Genomic DNA, 24,792 nt, shown 5'->3' with positions numbered 1-24,792 from the left:
GACTCTGGGCCCTGCTGTATTCCCAACAACTCAATCAGTTATGCATGATTGCTGTCATTTACAGGCAAAAGTAAACCTCAAAGTCCTGCCTACAAATAACCAAGTACACAATGGAAAGTCCTTGCAATGAACCCGAGTCCTGACTCTCTTGACATTACGTTCTTCCCCCACCAGCTCAGCCTCTACACCTTTATTCACCACTTGTCCAACATACATGTGTCATGCGTCCTCCCTCCTGTGTTCCTTCAGGTTTTGAGCACCACCTCTAATGTGTGTAATCAGAAATGCTCCAAAATCAGAGACATTTGACCGCCAGCATAATGTGACAAGAGAAAATTTCCACGCATGACCTCATATGATGTGTTGCAATTGAAACACAGATACATAGAAAACTTTGTATAAAATTACTTTCAGGCTGTGTGCCTTAAGTATACATGCACATACCAATTTTGTAAGAAAAAATTATAAAAATCTGAAACATTTTCTAGTATTTCTGAAATATTATTTTGGATAAGGGATTTTCAACCTGTACTGTTATCTAGATGCCCAGACTCTAATGTGCCAATCATTTTCCTAACTTCATTAATTATTCCTTATGCTAGTCTCCTATTAGTCCCCTCATTCCAGGAGGCCTTATTATTCCCCCACTGTGTTTCCTTTCTGGTTTCCCTCAGTTCACCTAGGACAGTGACTGCAAAAGTAACCTTAAAAGTCCATTGCATGTCACCCTGTTCTTCCCCTACTGAATTCATGTCTACATTGTGATGACACATGAAGCCACTAATAGATAATGGAACAGAAAAGACAATACTGCCAGGCATGGTGGGACAGGTCTTTAATCCCAGTACTTGGGTAGCAGAGGCAGAGGCAGGCAGATTTCTGAGTTCAAGGAAGGCCTGGTGTACACAGTGAGTTTCAGGACAGCTAGGGCTACACAGAGAAACCACATTTCAAAAAAAAAAAAAAAAAAAAAAAGACCAGAAGCCTTGGGAAGGGGCGCAGAGGAAGGTGGGGAAGATGGCTGCATGGCTTCCCAGAACATGGCTTCCCAGAATTTCCCTGTTCCTGCTCCCAGACTCCCAGGTCTGGCTGTTCCCAGACGTTAGAGCACCTAGCTGATCAATTCCTCCCGTCCTCCAACCTGAACTGGCTTGAGCGAGAACCCTTTTAAATCTGCTGCCTTTGTTGTTCAGCCTTGTCAATCCCCGTCAGAGACTCTGGGTTGTTTGGTTACTGCCTCAGGCCATAAACCAGACTTGTACATCTCATCCATCCCCCTTCTACTCTACAGAACAGAACCTGGGCCGCGAGGCATCTTCTTGGCAACATTTCTCCCACCCAGACCAGTTTCACTGAGTCATAGTTCTTTTCTGGGTGGGTTAGGCTGATAAACACCATTGAATAAGCAGGGTATTAGCATAATGCTATAGACATATTCTTGATCTACTGAAGTCTCATCCTGAAAGGCTTCAAACATTTTAGAAAAAAAAATTTCCCTGCAACAAGCCAGAAGTAGCTAACTCCCATGGAGACAAGCGATAATGATCAGCCTCCTGACCCTTTTACTAGGGATCAGCCTTCTGACCCTTGTGTTTCTGAGGACAGATAGTTGAGTTTCCTGGTAGATCCTACCTATTTGCCGCAGGCATGCAAGGACACAAAGTCCTCATCTGGAGGAAAGACATTTACCTGAGCTCTGGATGCCAGTCTGGCTGCTGTTTGGGCTGGGTCAAAGACGCGCCGAGAGGATTGCTCTTTGCAGAAATTAATGTGTCGCTGGGCAGCAGTTTCATTAAACCTCCTCATACAATATGGGCACTGAATATAATCTGCATAGGAACGCACCAACAAACCACAATTAACATTTCAAAAACAACTGTGGAATGGAACTATAGGAAGTAAATTAAGCGGAATGTAAACTCTGCTCTCACATTGAAGAACAAGGTCCCAGACTCTGGTTTTAGACAGCCTAGCCCAAAAAGGGAAGCTTAAATAGAGCCATGGCAGGAGAAAAAGTGCTCCCTAAGGTACTTATACCAAATAAGAATATCCCTTTAAAATGTTTGCATAGCATCTTTTTCAGGTAATAGATAAATTATACTTAGGAACTTCAAAAATGAAGCTTTTGTAGAAGTCCTACCATCATCTAGTTTTTATGGTAAGGGAGTGCATAGATGATCCAGGAGAAGCCCAAGTATGGTACTAGTTGAGACAGAAGGCTGTTCAAACTTGGAGAGACACTATTTAGTTTCAAAATGTGGGTTTAGGAGATAAAGTCGGGCTCCAACATGACAATGTTGTTAGCAACAGGAATGTCTTTTGCAATAGCTAGCTAGATTTTTTTTCTCAGTTATGTGAGGAGACAGATGACATGTTCAAGAAGGGAACTTATGAAAAGAGAAAAGGATAAAAGTTGGTAGGGGGTCAAAAATTGAAGACCAAACAAGGGTGATGGGAAAATTGCTTTAGAAATAGCTTCGGGTTCCCAGGCAAAACCCGGGCAGCTTCTGGTGATCCTAGATTGTCTGTGGTTCTGTATAACACCTTGTCAAATTTTCTTTCATGTGCTATTATCAGATACATCCAGCTAGTGAAAGGCGTGGGAACTAAGAGAGATCTAAGGTTGTCTTCTAACATGGAGATTCCCATAAGCAGAGCTGGGTCTGTGCCTGTCCCCTCTGAGCATACAGGGATTAGCGCTAGCTTTGTTCTTGACTTAGGCATCTTTAAGGGATATGAGTGACATAAAGATTTTCCTCCCAGCAAGGGTCTGAGCTGCATCAGCCTTACACTCAGGGTGGACGTTTACGTATCAAATAGTCAGCATTCCTCTGTGTACAGCGGTGCCTTTAGAGGGAAGTTGTTTTATTTGTTTTAAAAGCCATATCTTTCAAACAGCTTGAAGAGTTTTCTATTTGAACAAACAACATCCTAAAATGAATACTTTTCAAATGTAAAAATTATCAACGCTTAGGGATGACCTAGTAGCTGTCCCTTTGATTTCCCATTCTAGAAAGCACTGCTAATCATTCATTCAGTGTCTACTATAGTGCACACATTGCTTTTCAGATGGCGATGCAAGGTCTCTGCAATCAAGAAATATGTATTTGAGTGCAGAGACAAGAAATGAAAATTTCACACAGTGATAAATGGCTCAAACAAAACAAAATAAAAAACAAAACAAAACTGCAAAGTGTTAAGAAATAAAGTTGAGCTTAGTTCTGGAGCCTGCCTGACTGGTTTTGAGCCCAAGTCCTTCACTAGTTGTGTGTATAAACTTGGACAAGTTGCTCAACTTCCATAGGTCCCCATCTCTTCAGCACATGCATATCACCTATTTCATCAGGTTGTTGGGAAAGTCAATAGATAATCCACACGAGAGCTTGGCACAGCGGGAAGGGTGGGACATCCACCAATGTTATAAATGCTGGCTCTTGCTGTATGGAAACAGGTCCAGCAAGCCTATGCTTCCAACTGCTAACCAAGAGGGCGAACGCTTAGAAGCTACCATGTGCCCAGATCATTCAGAACTCATTCACGGCACTGCAGAGAAACTACCTAGAAATGGGCCTTCAGTGTGGTGGGTATTTCTTGCTTTTTCCAGGTAGGAAGCCAAGCCTTAAAGCAGACAAGTATAAATCCTATTCATGTGGGTCAAAGACGATGACTCGGCATTGTTGAGCCCAGTTCCATCTATTCATTGCCCCCTTTCTGTGAACTTCTTGCTGCATACCACCATGGAAGCAACAATGTTTGATATATTTCCTTGCCAACCGAAGTCTCTGAGATAATGAGGCAAACACTTTCCAATTGGTAAGGGACAACTAAGTCCCCTGAAGCCCCCTGGAAGGAATGAGAGGCCTAGACATGGGAGAATAGTACAAGAAAGAAAAGGTTCTGTGGCTGAGTATTTTGACTTACTGTTTGCACTTACATTGAATTTCAAATATTCTGAGAAAGGAAAACCATTCTTTCCCTCTGTAGCAATCATCTGAACATGGTGTGTCATAGCTAGCTCCATGTTCTATCCTAGTCTCAAACTGAGTAATCTTCATCCTTAATTGTTTATGAGCTCACACAAAAAATCACTATATCCTATTTATTTCTATTGAAAATAAATTTCAAAGCCTAGAGAGCTAACCCTTACACAATGGATAGTGAGTTCAAAAATTGACCTACAAAAGGATTCTTCTGGGAAAGATGTTGGCCAGATCTCATATAAAATTAAAGTATAAGAATAAGGAAATATTTTTAAATGCATAGATTACACTGAGATTCTTATGCAGCCTATTAGATGCTAACCATTAATTCAACTGCTACAGAATGATCCCAATCCTAAATATTATATATCACCCCTCTTATAAAATGTTGCAATGACCTGGAGATTTGAATTATTAGCAGACTTGGCTAATCCAGTAAGAACTAGAATAAATATATACAGGTCATGAAAACTGAGTCATAAAAGTGGGGACTCGTGCTGACAAGTGAAAGGAAATTGCTTGCAAACTCATGCATATTAGGTCATATTATATTGTATATAAAACTTTCCTTGCATGCGCATATAAATTTTCTAGTACATAAGCCTAAGAATTCAGGTTAATATAAAACCCCCACACAAGCAACATAATCAAACTGCAATGAAAATGCACTATTGTGAAGTATTGGTAAGTGCATATAGTAAGGAATTTAATTATAAAATTTGTATTTTAGCATAAAACTCTGAAAGGAAGAAAATTAATGGAGCATGTGATGAGACCTGCAAAGGGAATTGTTTCTTAGAGAAATAACGGTCCTGTCATTTTCGAGCCTACTGGGTAAGGGAAGGAAATCATGGAGCACGTCTGACATGGCTTCACATCATCAGCTAATTGTAAAGTAGCCATCAGCACGCAGCTTCTTGTGTTCAAATGAAGTTATCCTTGCTGACCCAAGCCAGTGGGTGCTCACTGACTCTGGGCTGAGAGCTGGGGAACCTGCATAGGTCCAAACTAGGCCACCCTGAATGCAAGTGCTTGAGCAGTTTGAGGGGCCACAGGCAGTGGGTCCAGGATCTATCCCTAGTGCTTGAACTGGCTTTTTGGGAGCCCATTCCCTATGGAAGGATACCTTGTTCAGCCTAGACATGGAGTGGGGGGGGGGATTAGTCCTGCCTAAATGTGGTGATGGAACAAAATGCATTGACTCCCCATGGGATGTCTTACCCTCTCTGAGGAGCAGATGAGGGGTGGAGTAGAGGGAAGGTGGGGGATAGGGAGGAGGGGAGGGAGGGGGAACTGGGATTGGTATGTAATAAAAATAAAGTAATACAATTAAATGTAAAAAATGAAGCTGTTTCTCATAAGAGGCATGCTTTGTTCTGTGCAGATGACTCAGATGGTAAACACTTACTTTGCAAGTACAATGAACTGAATTGATTCCCCCAAACCCACATAAAAAAGACTGTGTGTGGTGGTATACACTAGTAATGCCAACACTGCAGGTGTGGAGACAGGAGGATCCCTGGGGCTCACTGGCCAGCGGGTCTACTTTAATGAATGAGTTGCTGACCAATGAAAGACTATCTCAAAGGAGGTAGATGGTGTTCCCCAGTACAACATCTGAGTTTATTCTTTGGCTTCCATACCTACATGCATGTCCATGGGCACACGTGCATCTGCACACATACACGAACATGCATGCACATACAAAGAAATGTTTTGTTTTCTGATTCTTGTTACTATCATAGTAGACATAAATCTTTTGCATTAAACATATTAAGATGATGCATTATTTTAAGCTACATTTTCATTAGTATGGAGCAAAAAATAAAGCAATTATTAAGATTATTTTCTGGCATAGTAGTTCAAATGATTTGAGCTTTAGGAGGAATTTATTGTGTAACTACATTGTGGCTTGTTTTAGACTTTTTCAAGAGAATTTTTTGGAAGAGTAACTTACAACATAAAATGCATTCATTTTAAGTTGGCAGTTTTGTGAGTCTTGACAAATACATGCATCTGTGAAAGCATTCCAATAAAAATACAGAACATTTACTCGCAAATTTTTCTCATGCCCCATTTCAGACACTATTCTTCTGATGTGGCCTCAGTCAAGTCACTGATCTATTTCCCTGTCACTACAGACAAGTTTTGCTCGCTCTGTAATTTTGGTAATAGATATCTTGCTATGTTTATAGCATCTTGCTATGTTTATAGTGGTACTGTTGAGGAGATTTCATTTGCACATGTTTCACAGCTTGTTTTCCTTCATGCTGACTGATGGGCATTTTCAGTCATTCCAATTTCTGTTACGTAAACAAATGTGACTGTAAGACTATTTTATGGATAGATTTTAATTCTTTGCATGAATGTACGGAAATAGGATTGCTGCATAGGTTAAATACATGCTGTAAGGGAACGGAGCACAGTGACTGCATTATTTTATCCTTCTAGGTGCTACACATTCCAGCCAATTGTCAGAGTTCAGTTTTAGTTATATGTGTGAGTGTTGGGACAACTGAGAAAATTGACGCTATCACATTGACCTGTAGGCAAGTATATGGGTCATTTAAAAAATTCATAGCTGGGCGGTGGTGGCGCAAGCCTTTAATCCCAGCACTCGGGGGCAGAGGCAGGTGGATCTCTGTGAGTTCGAGGCTGGGCTGGACCGATAGCCTCCAAAACAATACAGAGAAACCCTGTCTCGTAAAACCAAAAAAAAAATATTCATGATTAATGTGGGAGTACTCTGCCCACTGTGGATGATGCCACCTCTATATAGGTGGTCCTGGGTTTTATATATATATCAAAACAAAACAAAACAAAGCAAAGCAAACCAAAACCAAAAAACCACAAGCTGAGTGATCCATGAGGATCAAGCCAGTAATCAGCATTCTCCCGGGGTTCTGATTCAGTTCCTGCCTCCAGATTCCTGCCTTGAGTTCCTTTCCTTATTCCCTTCAACAATGATACATTGTGATTGGAATGTGTAAGCCAAATAAACTCTATCCTCCCTAAGCTGGTCTTAATATTTTTCCCCATAACAATAGAATGTAAAATAGAAATTGGTACAAGAGACTGGGCTATTGCTGTGAAAGACCTACTGCCGTTGCTTTAGGAAGGGTTTTGGAAGTGTCTGGAACTTTGAGCCAGAAAATCTCTTGAGTGCTCAAAAGTGCAAAAGGCTGTTCTGTGGGTGCTTGGTATGAGTGTTTCCAGAAACACAGACAATGGAGGCTTGGCTTATGAAGGTTCAGAGGGAACTATAGGTATTGGGACTATAGGTATGGTAGGTTTTGAATTAAGCATCTGTGATTTCTGGTTCTGGGGCAAAAGAATAAGCTGTGATTAGCAAGAGACCAACACCACTGAAGTGAAACCTTTGCTTTGCTGGGACAATTTGATACTGATTAATTAGGGTTGAGAAATCAGTCGCCATTAGGAAGAGACCAACATCATTGAGGTGAAATGTTTCTCAGAAGTGTTTTCTTAGGGTTAGCACACAGAAGCTGTGGTCCAGAGGGGTCTAAAGCTGTATCTCAAACTGGCAGCTGAACTCGGGACTATGTAAGAATCTCCTACATGGTGCTTGTCCTGACAGAATAGAAACTGCAGGGTTAAAGGTCTTGAGACTTGGCATTGAGACGTTAGGAGAGGTCATTGGTGCAGCAGGTACAGACTCAGTTGCAGTGGAGACCCCAATATACTGAAGATGCCAGGGCTAGGAGATGACCACTAAAGACAGTGGCAGGAGTAGAATGGAGCCAGTCTATACTACAAAGTATGCTGTGTGTGTTGTGGATTGCAGAGTTGGAAAGTGGACCTGCTCAAGCCCTTTGGAGCCCAAAAGATCACGAGTGAGTTCCAGATGTTGGGCATTGAATTTTTACACTGTTTGACTTCGTTTAGCTTTGATCTGATTGTAGTTCTGCCCTGGTTCTCCCTGCCTTGGAATTATAAAGTATGTAACTTATATTGGATTTTACAGGAATCCATAGTTACAAAACTTTGAATACTTTTAAACTTTTAACTTTTAAAGTTATATTATGCTTCATATTGTGATATAAACATGAGATCTTAGAATCAACAATAAAGGGAAGACTATGGCTTAATAATAATGTATTTGCATGTCAAGTTATCAAAGAGTTGATTGAGATGGGTTTGTTTGGCTTTTTTTGGTCAATTTGGTAGAAGTCAGGGTCATTTGGGAAGAGGGGAAAATAATTGAGAAAATGCCTTCATCAGATTGGTCTGTAGGCAAGTCTATTGGTACATTCTTGATTAATGTGGGATTATTAATATGGGAGGGCCCACTGTGGGTGATACCACCCCTGGGTGGTCCTGGGTTGTATTTTTAAAAAACAAATTGAGTGAACAACCAGTAGCTAGCCAGGAAGCAGCACTCCTCTGTGGTTTCTGCTTCAGCTCCTGCCTCCAGCTTTTCTACTTTAGCTCCTTCTCTGGCTTCCATCGTTGATGATGTACCCTATAAGATGTAATAAACACTCCCCTCCCCATGTTTCCTTTGTCATCATGTTTATCATGGCAACAGAAAGCAAACCAGAAGAGTGAGTCGTAGCATTTCATTGTGGCCTTAATTTATACAGTGAAAATAATGTTAGGTACTTTTTCATGTGTTTGTCAGTGGTTATTTGATGATACCTCTTTTCTTTTATGGTGAACTATAAGTGTTACTTATACTGTCTTAACAAGAGCCGGCTGGGTGGTGGTGGCACGTGCCTTTAATTCCGGCACTCAGGAGGCAGAGGCAGGAGGATCTCTGAGTTCAAGGATAACATTGTCTACAGACAGAAACCTTGTCTCAAAAAATGAAAAACAAACAAACAAACAAAATACCCCCAAACAAAACAAAACAAAAAAGAGCCTATCATCAGTTATAAGCATTGTAAATATTCGCTTCCAGTCTCTAGATTGTCTTTCTGTTCTTTTTACAGTGTCTCAAAAAACAATTTTTAATCTTGATAAAGCTAATTTTACCCAAACCCTTTGCTGTGGTTATTTTGAGACACTTTGTAGCCCAGGCTCTAACTTGGAATCTTCCTTCCTCAGCCCTGGGTGCTGGGATGTGCCACCATAGCCAGTTAGTCCAGTTCCTTCAGCCTTGTTCATCGTTGTTGATCAAGGTTTGTTTACTCTTTCTCTAATTTTAATACTTGTTATACTTCTGTCAGTGATCTATTTTGAATTAATTGTTATACAAAGCATGAGTTTATTTTTTTCAAAATGCATATCCTGTTTTCCCAACAATGCTTGTTGATAAGACTTCTCTCCCCTGCAACTAATTACCTTGGCATCTCGTCTTGGGATTATTGTTGCTGTGATGAAACACCATGACCAAAAAGCAAGTTAGGGAGGAAAGGGTTTATTTTGCTTACACTTCCACATCACTGTTCATCAAGCAGGGAAGGATCCTGGAGGCAGGAGCTGATGCAGAGGCCATGGAGGATGCTGCTTATTGGCTCGTTCTTCATGCCTTGCTCCACCTGCGTTCTTACTAAATGCAGAACCACAGGCTCAGTGCCAGCCTATCACAATGGCCTCGACCCTCCCACATTAATCACTAATTAAGAAAATGCACTACAAGCTAGGCATAGTGGTCCTCCGTCTTTAATCCCAGCACTTGTGAGGCAGAGGCAGGCAGATCTCTGGGAGTTCTGGTCTACTTGATCAGTTTCAGGATAGCTAAAGCTATGTAGTGAGACCCTGTGTTGTAGTTTTAAAAAGCAATTCTTGAGAGATGTCATGTGACAGAGCTTGAGTGGAGGGGTTATTTATTGGGGGAAAGTGAATGGAAAAAGTGGGGAGGGGAGAGGGGAGACTGGCCTCTGGGGACAGGAATGTAGAAGGGAAAAGAGAGGCAGAGAGAGTGGGTGGGGAGATAGACAGGCAGAGAAGCGGAGAGAGAGGGGAACAGACAGAAGGAGAGAGAGAGAGACAGAGGGAAAGATGGGAGGTGGGCAGGGCCCATTTATTTATTTATTTATTTATTTATTTTGGTTTTTTTTTCAAGACAGGGTTTTTCTGTGGCTTTGGAGGCTGTTATGGAACTAGCTTTTGTAGACCAGGCTGGTCTCGAACTCACAGAGATCCACCTGCCTCTGCCTCTCCAGTGCTGGGATTAAAGGCAAGCACCACCAACGCCCTACAAGGCAGGGCCCTTTTAAAAGGGAATATAGTGAACGTGCACAGGTGGTGCTCTTAGTGGCTGCAGTTGATGGCCTATCCTGTCAGAACCCCAAGGGCAAGCCAGCTCAGATGCCTGAATACTAACACTATGCCTCAAAACACAAACAAAAACCAAGCAACAACAAAAATGAACTACACACTTGCCTACAGCCCAACCTTAAGGTGCCATTTTATCAATTGACATTCACTTTTCTTGGATGACTTCAGTTTATACCAAGTTTAACCAGAATATACTTTAAAAGAAAACCAGCCATGCAAAGGGGTGGTTCTATAGCAGATTCCATGTTCTGTTCAACTGGCTGTCCAACAATACACTGCATGGATGGTGCATTTACAGCAAGTCTTGACTCTAAGACTAAGTCCTCTGTTTTATGGGTCACCCCAAAACTGCCTTGGCTATTCCAGACCCTTTCAATTTGCACATGCTTTTAGAGTCAGCTTGTCAACGCCTACTTGGCAAAAAAGAGTTGCCATTATTTTTATTGGAATTAAATTGAAACCATAGAGAAATGTGGGTATAGTTGACATCCTAACACTACTGAGTCTCTTAAGCCATGAAGATGGTAAGTCTTTCTATTAATTTTGGTTCCTTTTAATTCCTCGAAGGAGTATTATACTGTTTTTCATTTTATACCTCTGTACATATTTTGTCAACTATATCCCTAGTGTTTAGCATTTTTATGTAATTGTAAGTGTTGTTTTTAATTTAATATTTAATTGCTTCTGCATAAACCACAGAAGTATAGAAGGTACTGAATTTGTTCTAATTCTAGCATCTTCCTGGAGTTTTCTGTATTTCCTCTTTAGTGATTGCAGTTTATGATTCAGATAGCCTTACTTCTACAGCTCAGCCTTCATATCATATATTATATGTGTATGTATTATAAGATTATATATTGATTGTTTTGTCTTATTGCACTGGGTACTATTTCCAGCATGTTTAACAGAAGTGGACAAAATGGATATTCTTGCTTTTTTCCCCTGAGCTAAGTGGGAATGTGTTCAGTTTGCCACCATTGAGCGTGATGAGAAATAGAGATTTTCAAAGATTCCCTTTTTGGGAGAAATTACCTTTAATTTTCCAATTGCTGAGAGTTTGTGTTTTGTTTTTAATATGTACATTACACTTTGTCAAACAATTTTGCTCTTTCGATGTGACCAAATGCTTTTTAAAATATCTTGTTATAATAAATTACATTTATTATTTTCCTGTTATTTAACTTTAAAAGCAAAACTTTATCAGCACATGAGCCAAGACCCTGCAACTTTGATGTTTTCATTATCATTCACATAAACTATTTTCTAATTCAACATGTGATTTGTTCTTGGATTCATGGATGTTTGGAAATCACTTGTTATTTCTAAATACTCGGAAATTTTCCAGACATGTTTTTTTAAATTAATTTCTAATTTAATATTATTTTGGTCAGAGAGCATAGTCTATATGATCTCAATCCTTTTCAGACTCCTGAAGTTGACTTTACAGCCTGGCATATAATGCTCCCTGTGTACTTGAAAACACTGTGTACTCTGTTCTTACTCTTTGTCCTCTGTTGGCCATTGATGTCAGTGAGGTCAGACAGGCCGATATGGCTGTTCAAGTTTTCCTTAGCTCTCCTGATTTTCCTGTGGGTCAGCCTATTAGTTATTATGATACAAGTGACAAAGTGCCTGAATGTAATTGAACTGTGAATTTATCTCTTTCCACTTTAGTCAGGTTTTGTTTGATATTCTCAGAAGCACTAAGTATATGCCCACAGGTCTTAATGACTGTAGCTTTTGAGTCATTGGTTCCGTTAACACTTGTCCTGAAGTCCGCTTTGCTGATGTCAGCAGATACTCTAGCTCTGTGATTATTGCTTGCATCTTTCCCCAAGCTTTTAGATTTTGTCCTTAAAGTGTGTTTCTCGTGAAAAGAATACTGTTGGCTCTTGCTTTATTACCCAGTGTCTGTCTTTATCTGGAGTAGTAGGCCACTTAGATGCAATTGTCCAACCTGCATCTTGCTATTTGACTTTATGTGTATGTTTGTGTGTGTCTGTGCTTATGAGTGGTTTGAATAAGAAAGGCCCCCATATGCTCAGATATTTGAATGCTTGATTTCTGTTGGTGGACTGTTTGGGAAGGGTTAGGAGGTGTGGCTTGTTGGAGGAGGTATGGCCTTGTTAGGGGAGATGTGTCACTGGGTTTTGAGGTTTCAAAAGCCCATGTCATTGCCAATTAGCTCTCTTTGCCTCATGCTTGCGGTTCAAGATGTAAGTTCTCAGGTACTGTCCTAGTGCCAAGCCTGCCTACCTGCTCCCCTGCTCCCTGTCTTGATGGCCATGGACTCTAACCCCCTGAAACGATTTCTTCTTTAAGTTGCCTTGGTCTTGTTTTCTTATCACATCAACAGAAAAGTCACTAAGACAGCCTGCTTGTCTGTATGTGTGCCATGTGAGTGTAGGTGCCTGAGGAGGGTCTGTAATGTCATGTCACAGAAAGCTGTGAGTCACCATGTAGGTTGGATACTGAACCTGAGTCCTCTGCAAGAATAAGTGTTGTTATCTGATGAGCCACCTCTCCAGTCCCCAAAGTGACATTTTTGTAGAAATAGGAAAAAAAAAACCCTAAAATTTATATGGAATTTCAGAGGAATTCCAACAACCAAAAAAGCTTTTTTTTCTATCTGTGGCAGTCAATGTTTTGATTTCAAAACTTACTTTAATCCTATGGTGATCAAAATAGAGCTGTACTGGCATAAGGACAAACATTGATGAGTAGCGTAGAATAGAGAGACTAAACTTTCAAAAATACAGTTACTTGACTTTAAAACAGTTTTCAAAAATGAGATTTATTTATTTATGTGTGTGTGTGTGTGTGTGTGTGTGTGTGTGTGTGTCTATAGGGAACATGGTGAAGTCACCTTCTACTATATGAATCCTAGGGATGGAACAAAGATTCTCAAGCTCAGTGGTAAGCAGCTTTACACACTGAGACACTTTGCTGTGCCCTAAGTAACTTTTAATAAGATTACTGATAACTCAAGTGGTATGACAGACTTTGTTGATTCTCCATGGGAGGTCTTTCCCTCTCTGAAGAGTGGATGAGGGGTAGGGTGAGGAGAGAGTGGGGAGGAGCCAGAAGAGGGGAGAGAGAGGGAACTGGTATTGGCATGTAAAATAAGATTGTTTAAAAAAAATAATAATAAAGATTGCTGATTAACTGTTTAAAGGGCAAAGAATGGCCTTTTAAATTATTTATCTAGGAAAAATACTTTTATTGTATATTCATTGTACAAAGTGTTAGGTTTCATAATGACATTTTTGCTCAACTATATTATTATGTATGTCATTGGTTCTCAACCTTCCTAGTGCTGTTACCCTTTTATACAGTGTCTCATGTTGTGACCCAACCAAAACTTATTTTCACTGCTTCTTCATAACTGTAATTTTGCTACGGTTATGAATCACAATGTAAATATTTTTGGAGGCAGAGTTTTGCCAGCAGGGTTGCAACCCATAGGTTGAAAACCACTGCTGTATATCATGTATGTTTCCCACACTCGCTTCTGATCACCCTCATGGATGGTCTTCTTAACTAATGGAGCTGAGGAATCTGGTTATTGATGTTCAAAAGAGTAAGACTGAAGCCTGACCTTGTATTACACACAAATGCTTACTCAGAATAGACTAACCACCTACCAAAATCTTAGAACGTTAGAATAAGAAACACAGGGGGCTAAGCCTTGTGGGGAACACCTGTCATCCCAGCACGTGGGCGATGGAGGAAGGAGGCCCAGGAACTCAGGGTAATCTTTGACCACACAGAAAGTTTGAGATCAATCTGAGCTACATGAGACCCTTAACCCCACACAAAAAAATTTTCAGGGTATATGTGTTAGAATTATATTCAGCAGTGATATTTTTGGCTATGACATGAAAAGCGTAGATCACAAAAGCAAAAGTAGTTCAAAATTAAAAATTTTGTGCTTTAACTAAATACAACACAGTCCGAAGGCAATGCAAAACAGGAGAAAAACTATTTGCAAATCATACTTTTGACAAGAGATTAAAATTAATCTAACTGTGCCTCTAGTGCTACCCTCCAACTTGTTGAAAGATGGGACACAGAGATAAGTTAAACATCAGTATGACTTAAACAGGCAGCATTCTGAAAGTTAAATCATTGGGCAAAGGTGTAGCAGAACATTGAAAAATGTCTGAAAAGACAACAGAAAGCAACGTCTGAACCTTGACTGGATTCTAGATTCTAGCTGGGTGGGAATGTGGAGAGAGCCTTAGAAACATTCTTCAAATAACTTGGAAAGCATGAATCTGTGTTTTCCTTATAGATGAATTATTGATGTTGTCAAGCATAAAGTATTGCCTTCTAAAACTTCACTTTTATAGACTTCTTCCAGAGTCCTTGAGATGGCTCAGTGGGTAAAGGTGCCTGCCTGTCACCAAGCCTGGCAACCTGCTTTGATCTCTAGAGAGAGAGAAAGGAAGGAAGAAAGGAAGGATTCCTAAAAGTTGCTCTCTGATCTTCATGTGTGTGTGTGTGTGGGGGGTAACTGACCCAATATTATACAGAGAGAAAGACAGACACAGAGACAGAGACAAAGAGGAGAGAGACAGAGAGACAGAGACAAAGACACACATAGAGACAGACAGATACAGAAACAGAGACAGAGAGACAGTACAGTCTGAAATCCTTAGACCTCAGAAGGCATGTAAATGATGACTGTTCTATTCTTTCCTCTTTCTTATAGACTTGAAACTTTTCAAAGTACAAAGCTCAGAGTAAAGAAAGCTGCGAAGCCACTTGAGTCGCACAGCTTCAAATGGCTGGCTTTATGAGACTATGACTTGCAAATGCAGAGCTGTGTGTTGCTGTGTCTGTGGAACCAGTGTAGAACTGTGCACAGTGTCCTGTTCCTCGGCCACAGGTGCAAATGGTGTGCCCTTTGTGTGTCCTGACCCTATCAGCTGTGGTGATGTCTTGTGGTGGGGCAGACAGGAGGGAATATACAAGCTCTGTGAAATGAAAGGAAATGATAATAATGTGTACTGCATATACTGACTCGTACAATAGATAAAATTACCTCTGTGTAATTGTTATTGTCATTTTTATACGACCAAAAGTCAACTATGGCTACAAAAGCAAGCCAAACAGCCACACACCTGGGTTGATGGTTGGCGGGGGAGGAGGTGGAAGGGGCCTGCCCTCTTTAATGGCTAGAGTGCATTGTTTTGCAGATCGAATAGCATTAATGAAGTCCTCATGCTGCTGTCTCCAGTTGGATTTCCTCACAGGCTGAACCTGTAAGAAACAAAACAAAGTCATCATCTATACTACCCTAGATTACATACTGATCAACAGATTTTTTTAAATAACTAGCTTTTGAATTTATATATAGCAAATGGGGGCCATGTAATTTACAGAGAAAATTCTTGTAGAGAGAAAAATTTCCTGAAAAGAACTATTTTCAAAAGTTTGCAAACTACAGAAATATTGTTCACAAGTCACAACAGTGACCAAAAAATCAGAAGGCAGTCGTTGGTGGTACACACCATTAATCCCAGCACTCAAGAGGCAGAGGCAGGCAGAGGCAGAGGCAGAGGCAGATCTCTGTGAGTTTGAGGCCAGCCTGGTCTACAGAGTGAGTTCCAGGACAGCTAGGACTACACCCAGAGAAACCCTGTGTCAAAAAAAAAAAAAACCCAAAACAAACAAAAAACCCCAAAACAACAAACAAAAAGCAAAAAGCAGAGAAACAATGACTCCATAAAACCTCAGAGAAAGACAGATGCAAGATTCAAGATAATTTCTTAAGTTTTTGTTTGGAAATTACATTTTTATCAATGTATTTTTGTGTGATGTGTATATACCACAACATGAGTGGAGTATCAGAGGACAGCTCTCAGGGGTCTGTTCTACCATGTGGTTCCCTGGGGAATGAGCTCAGGTTGTCAGGTTTGGTGGCAGATGTATTGCTGGTCCTGTTACTATTCAGGCAACTGTACTGGCCTGCCCTTGGGGTTCTGACAGGATAAGCCCTCAGCTGTGGCCACTAAGAGCATCACCTCTGTACATTCACTATATTCCCTCTTAAAAGGGCCCTGCCTACCTTCCATCTTTTTATCTCTTCTCTCTCTCTCCTCTTTCCCCCTCTCCCCTCCCCGCTGTCACTCCTGTCCCTGGAGGCTGGTCTCCCCTCCCTCCTTTCCCCATTCACTTTCCCACAATAGAAACCCCTCCACCCAAGCACTGTTGCATGGCGTCTTTCTTTAGCATGCTGCTTTGCTTTTTTAAAATTACAACGGGTCCCAGTGGTAACTTTCTTACTGGTGTGGGTGCACACCCTCATTCTCAGCACTGGGGAAGTTGAGGCAGCAGGATCAGGAACTTGAAAGGTAGGTGGGCTATGGCTACGTAGTCAGTTCATGGCCAACCTTTGCTATACAGTGAAACCTTATCTCAGAGTGGGGAGATAAGTAACTTTCTTTCCAGGCCACTTTCTAGACCGATAGGCATTCTACTAAAATGTAAACAGGATTCTTTCAACTACATCTGGAAAGTATCTAAGATTTATTTGGAAATCTAAGTAAGATTATACAGAAAACAGTAAAGGTGGATTATATTTAAATTCCGTTACACTGCCTTATCAAGCAAAAAAATGAAGTCAGAGAGCCAAGAAATCAGCTTACATGTACTTTCTATATTGAGAAGTAAAGAAATGGTTGGCATACCTTGGACTGTGGAAGTTTACTCACGGTGGGAATGTCAGTCCCCTGTAATCTTTGCTTCAAGGAATTAAAGGGCTTGCGTTTTTTGTTGAATAGTTTTTTACATATTGGTCCATGTCTTTCCTAGTCAATAAAGAGTAGGGATTTGATTTGGAAAATATACGATCATGAAGTTTTAATGACTACATACTTAGCCTCCAGGATGGTGACAGGCTAGTGTCTGTAGTATTTAGTCCATTCTCTAACTATAGACCACAGTAGAGGAAACCCATCAGCTTCCCCAGTCATGTCAGACATAGATCAATACTATATTTAGGGAATGACAACAAAAGGTGTTTTACAGTTTCCTGTATTTGTGAGTCTTTAAGAGGCAAGGTCTACCATGTAGTGGTGGCACATGCTTTTAATCCTAGCATTCAGGAGGCAGAAGCAGGTGGATCTCTGTGAGTTTGAGGCCAGCCTGGTCTACAAAGTGAGTTCTAGAGTTCCAGGATAGCCAGGACTGTTACACAGAGAAACCCTGTCTCAAAAAACAAACAACAACAACAACAAAAATGAAAACAAAACAAAGAGGTGAGGTCTAAGCTGGAAATGGAGCTGCAGACCTCTGTTTTAGTACCAGGGAAGCCCAGGGAATAAGGTTGTGAGTGCAAGGCACCCTGGGCTGTGTAAAGAGACCCTGTCTCAAAAGCAAGACAGCCAAAATAGATGAGTTCCTATTGGGAGTTTTGGTCATCAGGGGTGTGTCTCTGTCCAAGGAACTGTGGCTCTTGGACTTCTTCTAATTCCCTTTTGCTTACTGCTTATGAATGGGAAAGCTTTTGCCCCCTTTATGTTTTTACTGCTACAACCATAAAAGCAATTGGGCTAATTTCTCATTAGATAACACCTCTAAAACTGGGACAAGGGTAATTTTTTGGTTTATAATGTGATTATCTCAGGTATTTTGTTATAGTGACAGAAAATTAACACAATAGCTAAAGAGTTTTACTTTAAATTTGATTTCACATCTCAAACTCTAAAAATGAGGCTATGCGCTCTTTATTCCAGCCAGTAGTCTTTTAAATACTCAATATTTCTAAAGGAAAAACAGGAAAGAAAACATATAGCACTCTGCTTGGTGTACATGCATTAAGTTAGGGCCCGGTGGCTTGAACAAGAAACGTCCCTCCTAGGCTCCTGTACATGAGTACTTAGTCCCCCTTTGGGGGAATTGTGTGAAGACGCTATAGAACCTTTAGGGGTGGAGCTTTGCTGGAAAAGTCTATTACCAAGGGCTAGCCTATTTCCTGTTCATTTACTCTGCTTCCTCTGTTCAGATAAAATGTGACCAACCGGCTTTCTGCTCCTGATGCCATGAATTTCCTACCATGCCATGATTTTGTGACCATGATGGGCTTTGTCTGTCTGGGACTATAAACCAAACAAAACCCTTTCTTCCTTTAATTGCTTTTGGTCAGTGTGTTTCATCATAGCAACAGCAAATCAACCAATGCAGCTGGTCACAGTGCCTCTAGGGCAGAGCGTGCCCATCTCTGTCCTCTTCTGTAATAGCTACCATTTACAAGTTGCTTTGTCTAGATTCCTAAAATGCAGGTTCTATAAAAATCTGTGCTCCTCCTAGTCATCCACGGTAAACTACAGGAAAGATTATGAGACCACGTGACTGAGTGCTCTATACAGCCTAGAGACAAAGTTTTGGAGTGAGACTTAGGAGAAGGTACAGTATAATACTTGACATTTAGTGATCCATCCAGAGGTCCCACCTAGGTCTCAACCCCTCAACTCAGAGGTGCAGCTTGAGCTGGCAAAGGTAACAGTGTGTGGAAGACAGTGGTAGACACTGGGCTGTATCAGGCCTGCATGAGCTCCAGTGGTAGCTTCACGAACTTCTTTCACAGTTTATCCAGAACAGATATTTCATTTCCAAAATTTCCCAGAAAAACAAAACCTACAACCTCAGTTTGGAGGTCCCTTGTCATCCAAACCCTAAATCTTGCAAGTTCAATATAATACCCCACAGTCTAAAATATCCAAATGATTACCTTATCATCTTAAGAATTCCTTTTTTTAAAATTTATCTTTCTTGGCTATCTCTTTACAATACTAGTACCATTTGTTTGACCCCCCCCCCCAGGTTTGAAATAATCCAAACCTTTTTTCAACTTTAAAGCCTGGGAACTTGATGTGTAGTTAGTTCGAGTCTGGAAAATTAGATCTCGGTGCAGTTTTGGACCCATGCATTATTTGTTCAAATGGCATAAGCCCCCCCTTGAAATCAGAGCATTCCGTGTACGTGGCAAGGCAGAAAACAGGAAGGTTACAGGACTTGTCAGAATCAGTGACAAATTTGCAACTACGAGCCAAGTTTCCAGATGCCTGAAATTCAATGCTCATTCCTCTCGACCAGCTAATTTCCCTGGTGTTTTGGCCTTGAAATCTGAATTTTTGATGCTTAAAGAAAAGGCGGAAGAGCCAAAACCTCTCAAGGGAGAACGGCCTGTGCCAAGACCACCCCACCTGGCATGCTTTCAGGGAGCCGGTGGTTAGGCAGGGTCACTTCTGCACACGGCATTATCGGCCTGCCTCAGTGTCCTCCAGGCCTGGCAGCCATAGGTTATATACTTCTCCTCCCACCCCTCTCCACATCTGTCTTTAATCTTGGCACCGTTGCCTCCTCACTGACTTGACAGTTCATTTAACTCCAATGAAACACATCTACAAAACGTCTTTATGTTTACCAGAACATCTGCTGCGAAGCATCTCCCACAGACTTCACAGGGAAATAGCTTCTGATTGCCATCTGCATGAGATTCAAGAGCACATTATGTTAAGTTTCATGGAATTGCCTGGCTGAGGAAAGACAAGTGACTGCAGGTGACCTCACTCGCCTGTCAGCCTCACAGTTGTCCATCCCCGCCACCTGCTTCCTCTGCCTCGGAAGATCCTTTGCAATCCCCCAAGTTTTCCTTTCCTAATATAAACTTCTCACCTCACCAAACAAGTAAATTACACAAACTTGAGGCAAACCCAGTATAATTATTTGCTTTGGTAGGTAAATGGGGTGCTGAGAGCTAGGCGTGAGACGTAAGTTCAGAGGTAATATATTAGCATGAAGTCACAAATTGTCTGATGGTGACGTCTCTGGGACTTTGCTTAGGCTGAAGATAGACTGTCATTGATGGCTGAAGAAAAACTGGTCTGTGCCTTCCCTAGACAAAGGAAAGTGCTCTCTAAGGGTCTGGAGAGGTGGCCCAGTGAGTAAAGTCCTTGTTGTGCAAGCATGAGTGGCTGATTGTGAATCCCTAGTACTTAAATAAATGCTAGCATGGCAGCCTACATCTGCAACTCAACTCCAGCACTGGAGGGAAGTTAGATGGACAGACAGCTCCTGGGGTCTCATTGGACAGCCAGTCTAGCCAAGCAGTGAGACTCAGGTTCAAGACCCTATCTCAAAAAATAAATGAAGAACAGTTAAGAGACACACAACATCCACCTCTGGCCTCTCTACCACATACATGTGTAAGCACATGCGCGCGCGCACGCACGCGCGCGCACGCACGCGCGCGCGCACACACACACACTTAGAAAATAAACAAAAACTCAATACTGCTTGCAGAAGTAAGTCAAGCAAAAAGGAAGTTTTTCTACCACGGGACAAATAAATCTTGCAAGAAATAATTAAATTTACTGAAGGAACCCATACACAGGTCCAACAAAGAAAAATGACAGAAAATACGAGGATATTTTTCTAAATTAGAAGATTAGTCACTTTAAAAGAAGTTAGAGAAAATGAAAACATTATAGACTTCTAAGATTTCGCTTCTTAGTACATTTTGGTTTGTCTGAATTTCAGTATGTAAAGTCTGTTTTTTTTTTTTTAAGTTTCAGGTCTAAGCATAGGGGTTTTATACTGGAATAAAAATACGGCATTTACTCCACAGACAAGGAGGGACATCTTGGGACACTGTGTGGTCCTCAAGGGAACCTGCACAGAGCTGTGGAGCACACAGGCGACATGCTTGAAGATGGACAGAGGTGTGTTCATTTCCAAACTGGTATGGAACAGGAGGGGAAGGAGAAATGTATCAAGAATCTTCAACAGGACTAGTTGGGGGGGGGCGTGAAGGTGGGGAAGTGACAGAAAGATGAATGCTTGGGGACAATGCTAAGTTTACAGGCAGGAAGCCTGAGAGGACAGTGGGTCTGTGGATAGAAATAGGGAGTTGAAAAGTGAATCCATCCTAGGAAGAAAAATGACCCCAGTCTTGGAAATACTGAGTTCAATAGCATTGTCCAGCCAGCAGGATGGAGATGAGGGAGGTCAGGATGAGGGACACAGATGTAGGTTTGGGGGAATGACGTAAAGCAGGACACTGCCAGGGAAAGAAGCCGTGGAAAAAAGCAGCGGAGAGAGGATCCTTAGGGAAACTTCCACTTAGGGCCAAGAAAATGATGGTGATAAGCCAGAAGAAGCAGAAATCAGGGCCATGGAAACCAACAGGGGAACCATGTGAAAAAGTGAGTCTGCTTAACAGCAAGCAGATGGCAGGTTGCACAGACATTGTTGACTTTAACAATTTCTTCACAGGTCTGCTAATTGGAATTGTGTTCTCAGTATAGGCCATCCACCTATAAATACTCCCCCTCCTGTCCTTGCGGCTGTCCACAAAACTGGGTTTTAAAAGTATTTTCAGCAAGTCACCCCCCCACCCCAACAGACTTGTTAATAACTCCTTGATTCTAAAACTGTTGTTTACCCCCAACATTACTGAAGGTAATGTCCTTAGTCATGTCATAGTCATATTTATTTGGTCCTCTCCATGTCTAGGTTACTTCACAGGCTCTTCACAGTAACCTTGTAAGACACAGCTGGTGTTGTTTTCACAAAGAAAATGGAGGCTGAAGTTTAAGTGACTTCTCTCAGTCCACAAATCGCAAGTGGTAACCCTGAGATTTGAACCTCAGAGTCTCTACAAAGATTAAGACAAAAATTCAACTGTAGGTTTATGATGCCCCAGTTAATCTATGAAGGATCTGAAACCAAGGATCAGAAGACCTTTGGTTCAAGTCAGTGAGTTTTAACGAGTTCAAGAACTATAAAATAAGATATGACCCAATTAAAAACTTGGATATGGATGGACCACTCCATTCCGAATGACATTCAAGTTGGAAGCCTGCTTCTAAGGAATGAAGAGAAGTTGTAGGAATGGTTGAGGAGGCTGGATGAGATACAGTGGAATGAGGACAATCTCCTTCTCTATGAAGGAAGGAGTCTGAATCTTCACAACGGATGGCAGTGGTTGCATATATCAAACAGTACGGAGCTAAGAAACCACCTTATACTCATGACATTTACTGGTTCGGATGCTGTTCAACAAGAAGCTTTCAGTTAAGGGTGCAAGGGATCCCTTGGCTATATTGTCACTTTTTTGCAAAACTATGTATAGTTTGTCAAAATGAAGCATTAGGAGTAAGCAAACTGTGGTCTGTGAACACACCCGAGACTACATGTTGTTGAAAATGCAGGGTTACAGGAGTGTGCCCCTCCCCATACTCATTTCTTTATGTCTATTGTTGCTTTCACGATCTGCAGCTGTGAGAGGACACATGGCCCAGAAAGCAAAACAGCATACTATGAGGCCCTTCATGAATATGGGTTGCTGAATGATGGTATGAGAACATAGCAGCCAAAAATACATTTGTAATGTCAACACAGGAGGCAAGAGGACTGCCTTGAGTCCAACTCTAATCTGGACTACAGAGAGAGACTAAAAGGTGTGCTTGTATACATCTTTAACTCCAGCATTTGCCTTTAATCCCAGCACCCAGGAGGCAGAAACGGGTGTTTGAAACCACCCTGGTCTACAGGACAGCCAGGGCTACACGGACAAACCCTATCTAGAAAAACAAAACAGAAACCACACAAACAAGCAGAAGCAAGCAAACAAACCAAAACCCCCGTCAACCAACCAACCAAAAGAATTTGTGAAGTACATGTTGACAAAAAGAAACACAGAGCCTGGAGGTGGGAGCGCGGGCCTTTAATCCCAGGACCTGGGAGGCAGAAGCAGGCAGATCTCTGTGAGTTCAAAGCCAGTCTGATCTGCAGACAGCTAAAGCTAGAGAAACCCTGTCTTGAAAATAATCATAGAAAAGAAACACACACACCCACCCCAACAAAAACAGTTACTACATTTGAGTGCTAAGAATAAAAGCAACAAACTTTCTTTAATTTCGTGCATTTTCTTTTTTCTTTTCTTCCTTTCCAAACGTGCACCACCACTCTAAAAACAAGAACCACTTCAGGCTAGAGCTGTAGCTCTGTTCTGACACCGAGGTGGAGGCCTCGGTGAGCTCAGATACAGAAACACAAGCCAAGCATGCAGTCTGCAAGCATGACTCCTCGCATGCCAGGCTTCCAGAATTCACTCAGCACCTTGCTCGCTGACATGTGCACACAGATGCACACACTCTAGAAGCTGAAGTCAGACCTAGGTAGGGGCTCTTTAGGTCATCTCTAAGACATCTCAACTAAGAGTCGCAAATGCTGCCTTTTGAGGTAGGTTTGTGCTTGTAGTGGGCCCAAAGGAAACTGTGTTAATGGGTATCATGTAAGTGGTTTAAAGAAAAGGGGGTAATGTTTAGTGTAGCAGACTGGGTAGTTTATAAATGAGTGTGTGTGGGGGAACAGAATGGATCCTGAGGCCACTTGATTCTGTGTTCTATTTCTTATTTGCACAACAGGCATGTGCTTATGTATCACATATTTTGCCATAATTAACTAGCTTACAAAGCACTGGAATCTTTATTTTCTGTCCTCCAACTAGATCCAACAGGCATGTTAAAGCAAACCACGTAACACTGAATATGTGAATAGGGGTGAGGGGTCAGAGTTGCTCTCCATTGAGGTGGTATGATGATGTCACAATGAAGGTTGTAGATTCTATACATCTATACAGTGCATCAAGACAGCATGTACAAACGGCACCAAGAGTGAAGACACAGATTTATGATACTCCCAAAGTATCTAATAAGAAAGCTTTGAAACCAATCCGGGACAATGCTCAAAACAAGACTAAAGTTCAGTAGGCAGGGCCAGTGACCTGAGTTCAATTCTCGGAACCTACATGAAGATCCAAGTCTACAACACACAAGAACAAAAAAATAAAATTTCTCAATGCCTATTTGGGATCTTTTTTTTTTTCCCTTGCTAACCCTAAATCTATCGCTGTCCTGCTCCAAGTTTTAGCCATTCTTTTATGAAGTGTCTCAGCCTGGTACCATCTATACCTATGACATATAACACTCTTCACCAAATTCCAGGTGCTGGCTTGGCCAGCAGGACAAAGTGGTAAACAAAGGTTTTGACCTCCAACCTTTCTCTAGTCAGAGGTGATCCTGAGAAGCAACCTTGTATGTCAGTGCTACAGGGGGCACAGGACAAGCGCTAGGGAGGAGGGTGTGCTTTTTAAACACATACTCAAGTGACAACCATCTAAGATAGGTAACAACTGAGCAACCTTGAAGTTTATCTAAACACTTCAGGGCAACAGTGAGTACCCAGGTCCTCAGCACAAGTGTCGCTTGTCACAGTGATGGCATCAGCACTTATCTGTCTGAACTCTGTCTCCAACCAAGTAGTTCTTGAAGGCAAAATCCCTCTTATCTCTCAACTCCTATCATTCAGGACAGAGCTGGTATGTTCACTTTTCAACACTGTTTACAGAGGACTAAAAACTGAGTATTTGTGTGTGTGTGTGTGTGTGTGTGTGTGTGTGTGTGTATGGGGAGGGGTGTTCAGGTCTGGTGTTTTCAGGGAGATGTGGTAACAAATTTTAGCAATTCATTAAAGTCACCCCAAAACTGTTCTCTGG

The 24,792-nt window shown here is 41.5% G+C and overlaps 1 protein-coding gene across 3 annotated transcripts in view; it reads right to left on the bottom strand.

Annotated features, from left to right (window-relative positions):
- The window catches only part of Zc2hc1b (zinc finger C2HC-type containing 1B), a 48,966-nt gene that overhangs the window by 23,626 nt on the left and 548 nt on the right, over positions 1 to 24,792 (bottom strand). For all 3 annotated transcript variants that reach the window (XM_040728419.1, XM_040728420.1, XM_040728421.1), the window contains exons 2-5: positions 19,657 to 19,718; positions 16,919 to 17,038; positions 15,350 to 15,488; positions 1,690 to 1,829 (exon numbers count right to left, since the gene is read on the bottom strand). In XM_040728419.1, the coding sequence (XP_040584353.1) occupies positions 1,690 to 1,829; positions 15,350 to 15,488; positions 16,919 to 17,038; positions 19,657 to 19,718 (461 nt within the window). The remainder of the gene's footprint in view (positions 1 to 1,689; positions 1,830 to 15,349; positions 15,489 to 16,918; positions 17,039 to 19,656; positions 19,719 to 24,792) is intronic.

Source organism: Mesocricetus auratus, unplaced genomic scaffold (genome assembly GCF_017639785.1).
Source record: "Mesocricetus auratus isolate SY011 unplaced genomic scaffold, BCM_Maur_2.0 Super-Scaffold_100018, whole genome shotgun sequence".
Classification (NCBI taxonomy): domain Eukaryota; kingdom Metazoa; phylum Chordata; class Mammalia; order Rodentia; family Cricetidae; genus Mesocricetus; species Mesocricetus auratus.
Note: the sequence above shows the minus strand (reverse complement) of the source record. Positions and strands in the feature narration are given on the sequence as shown.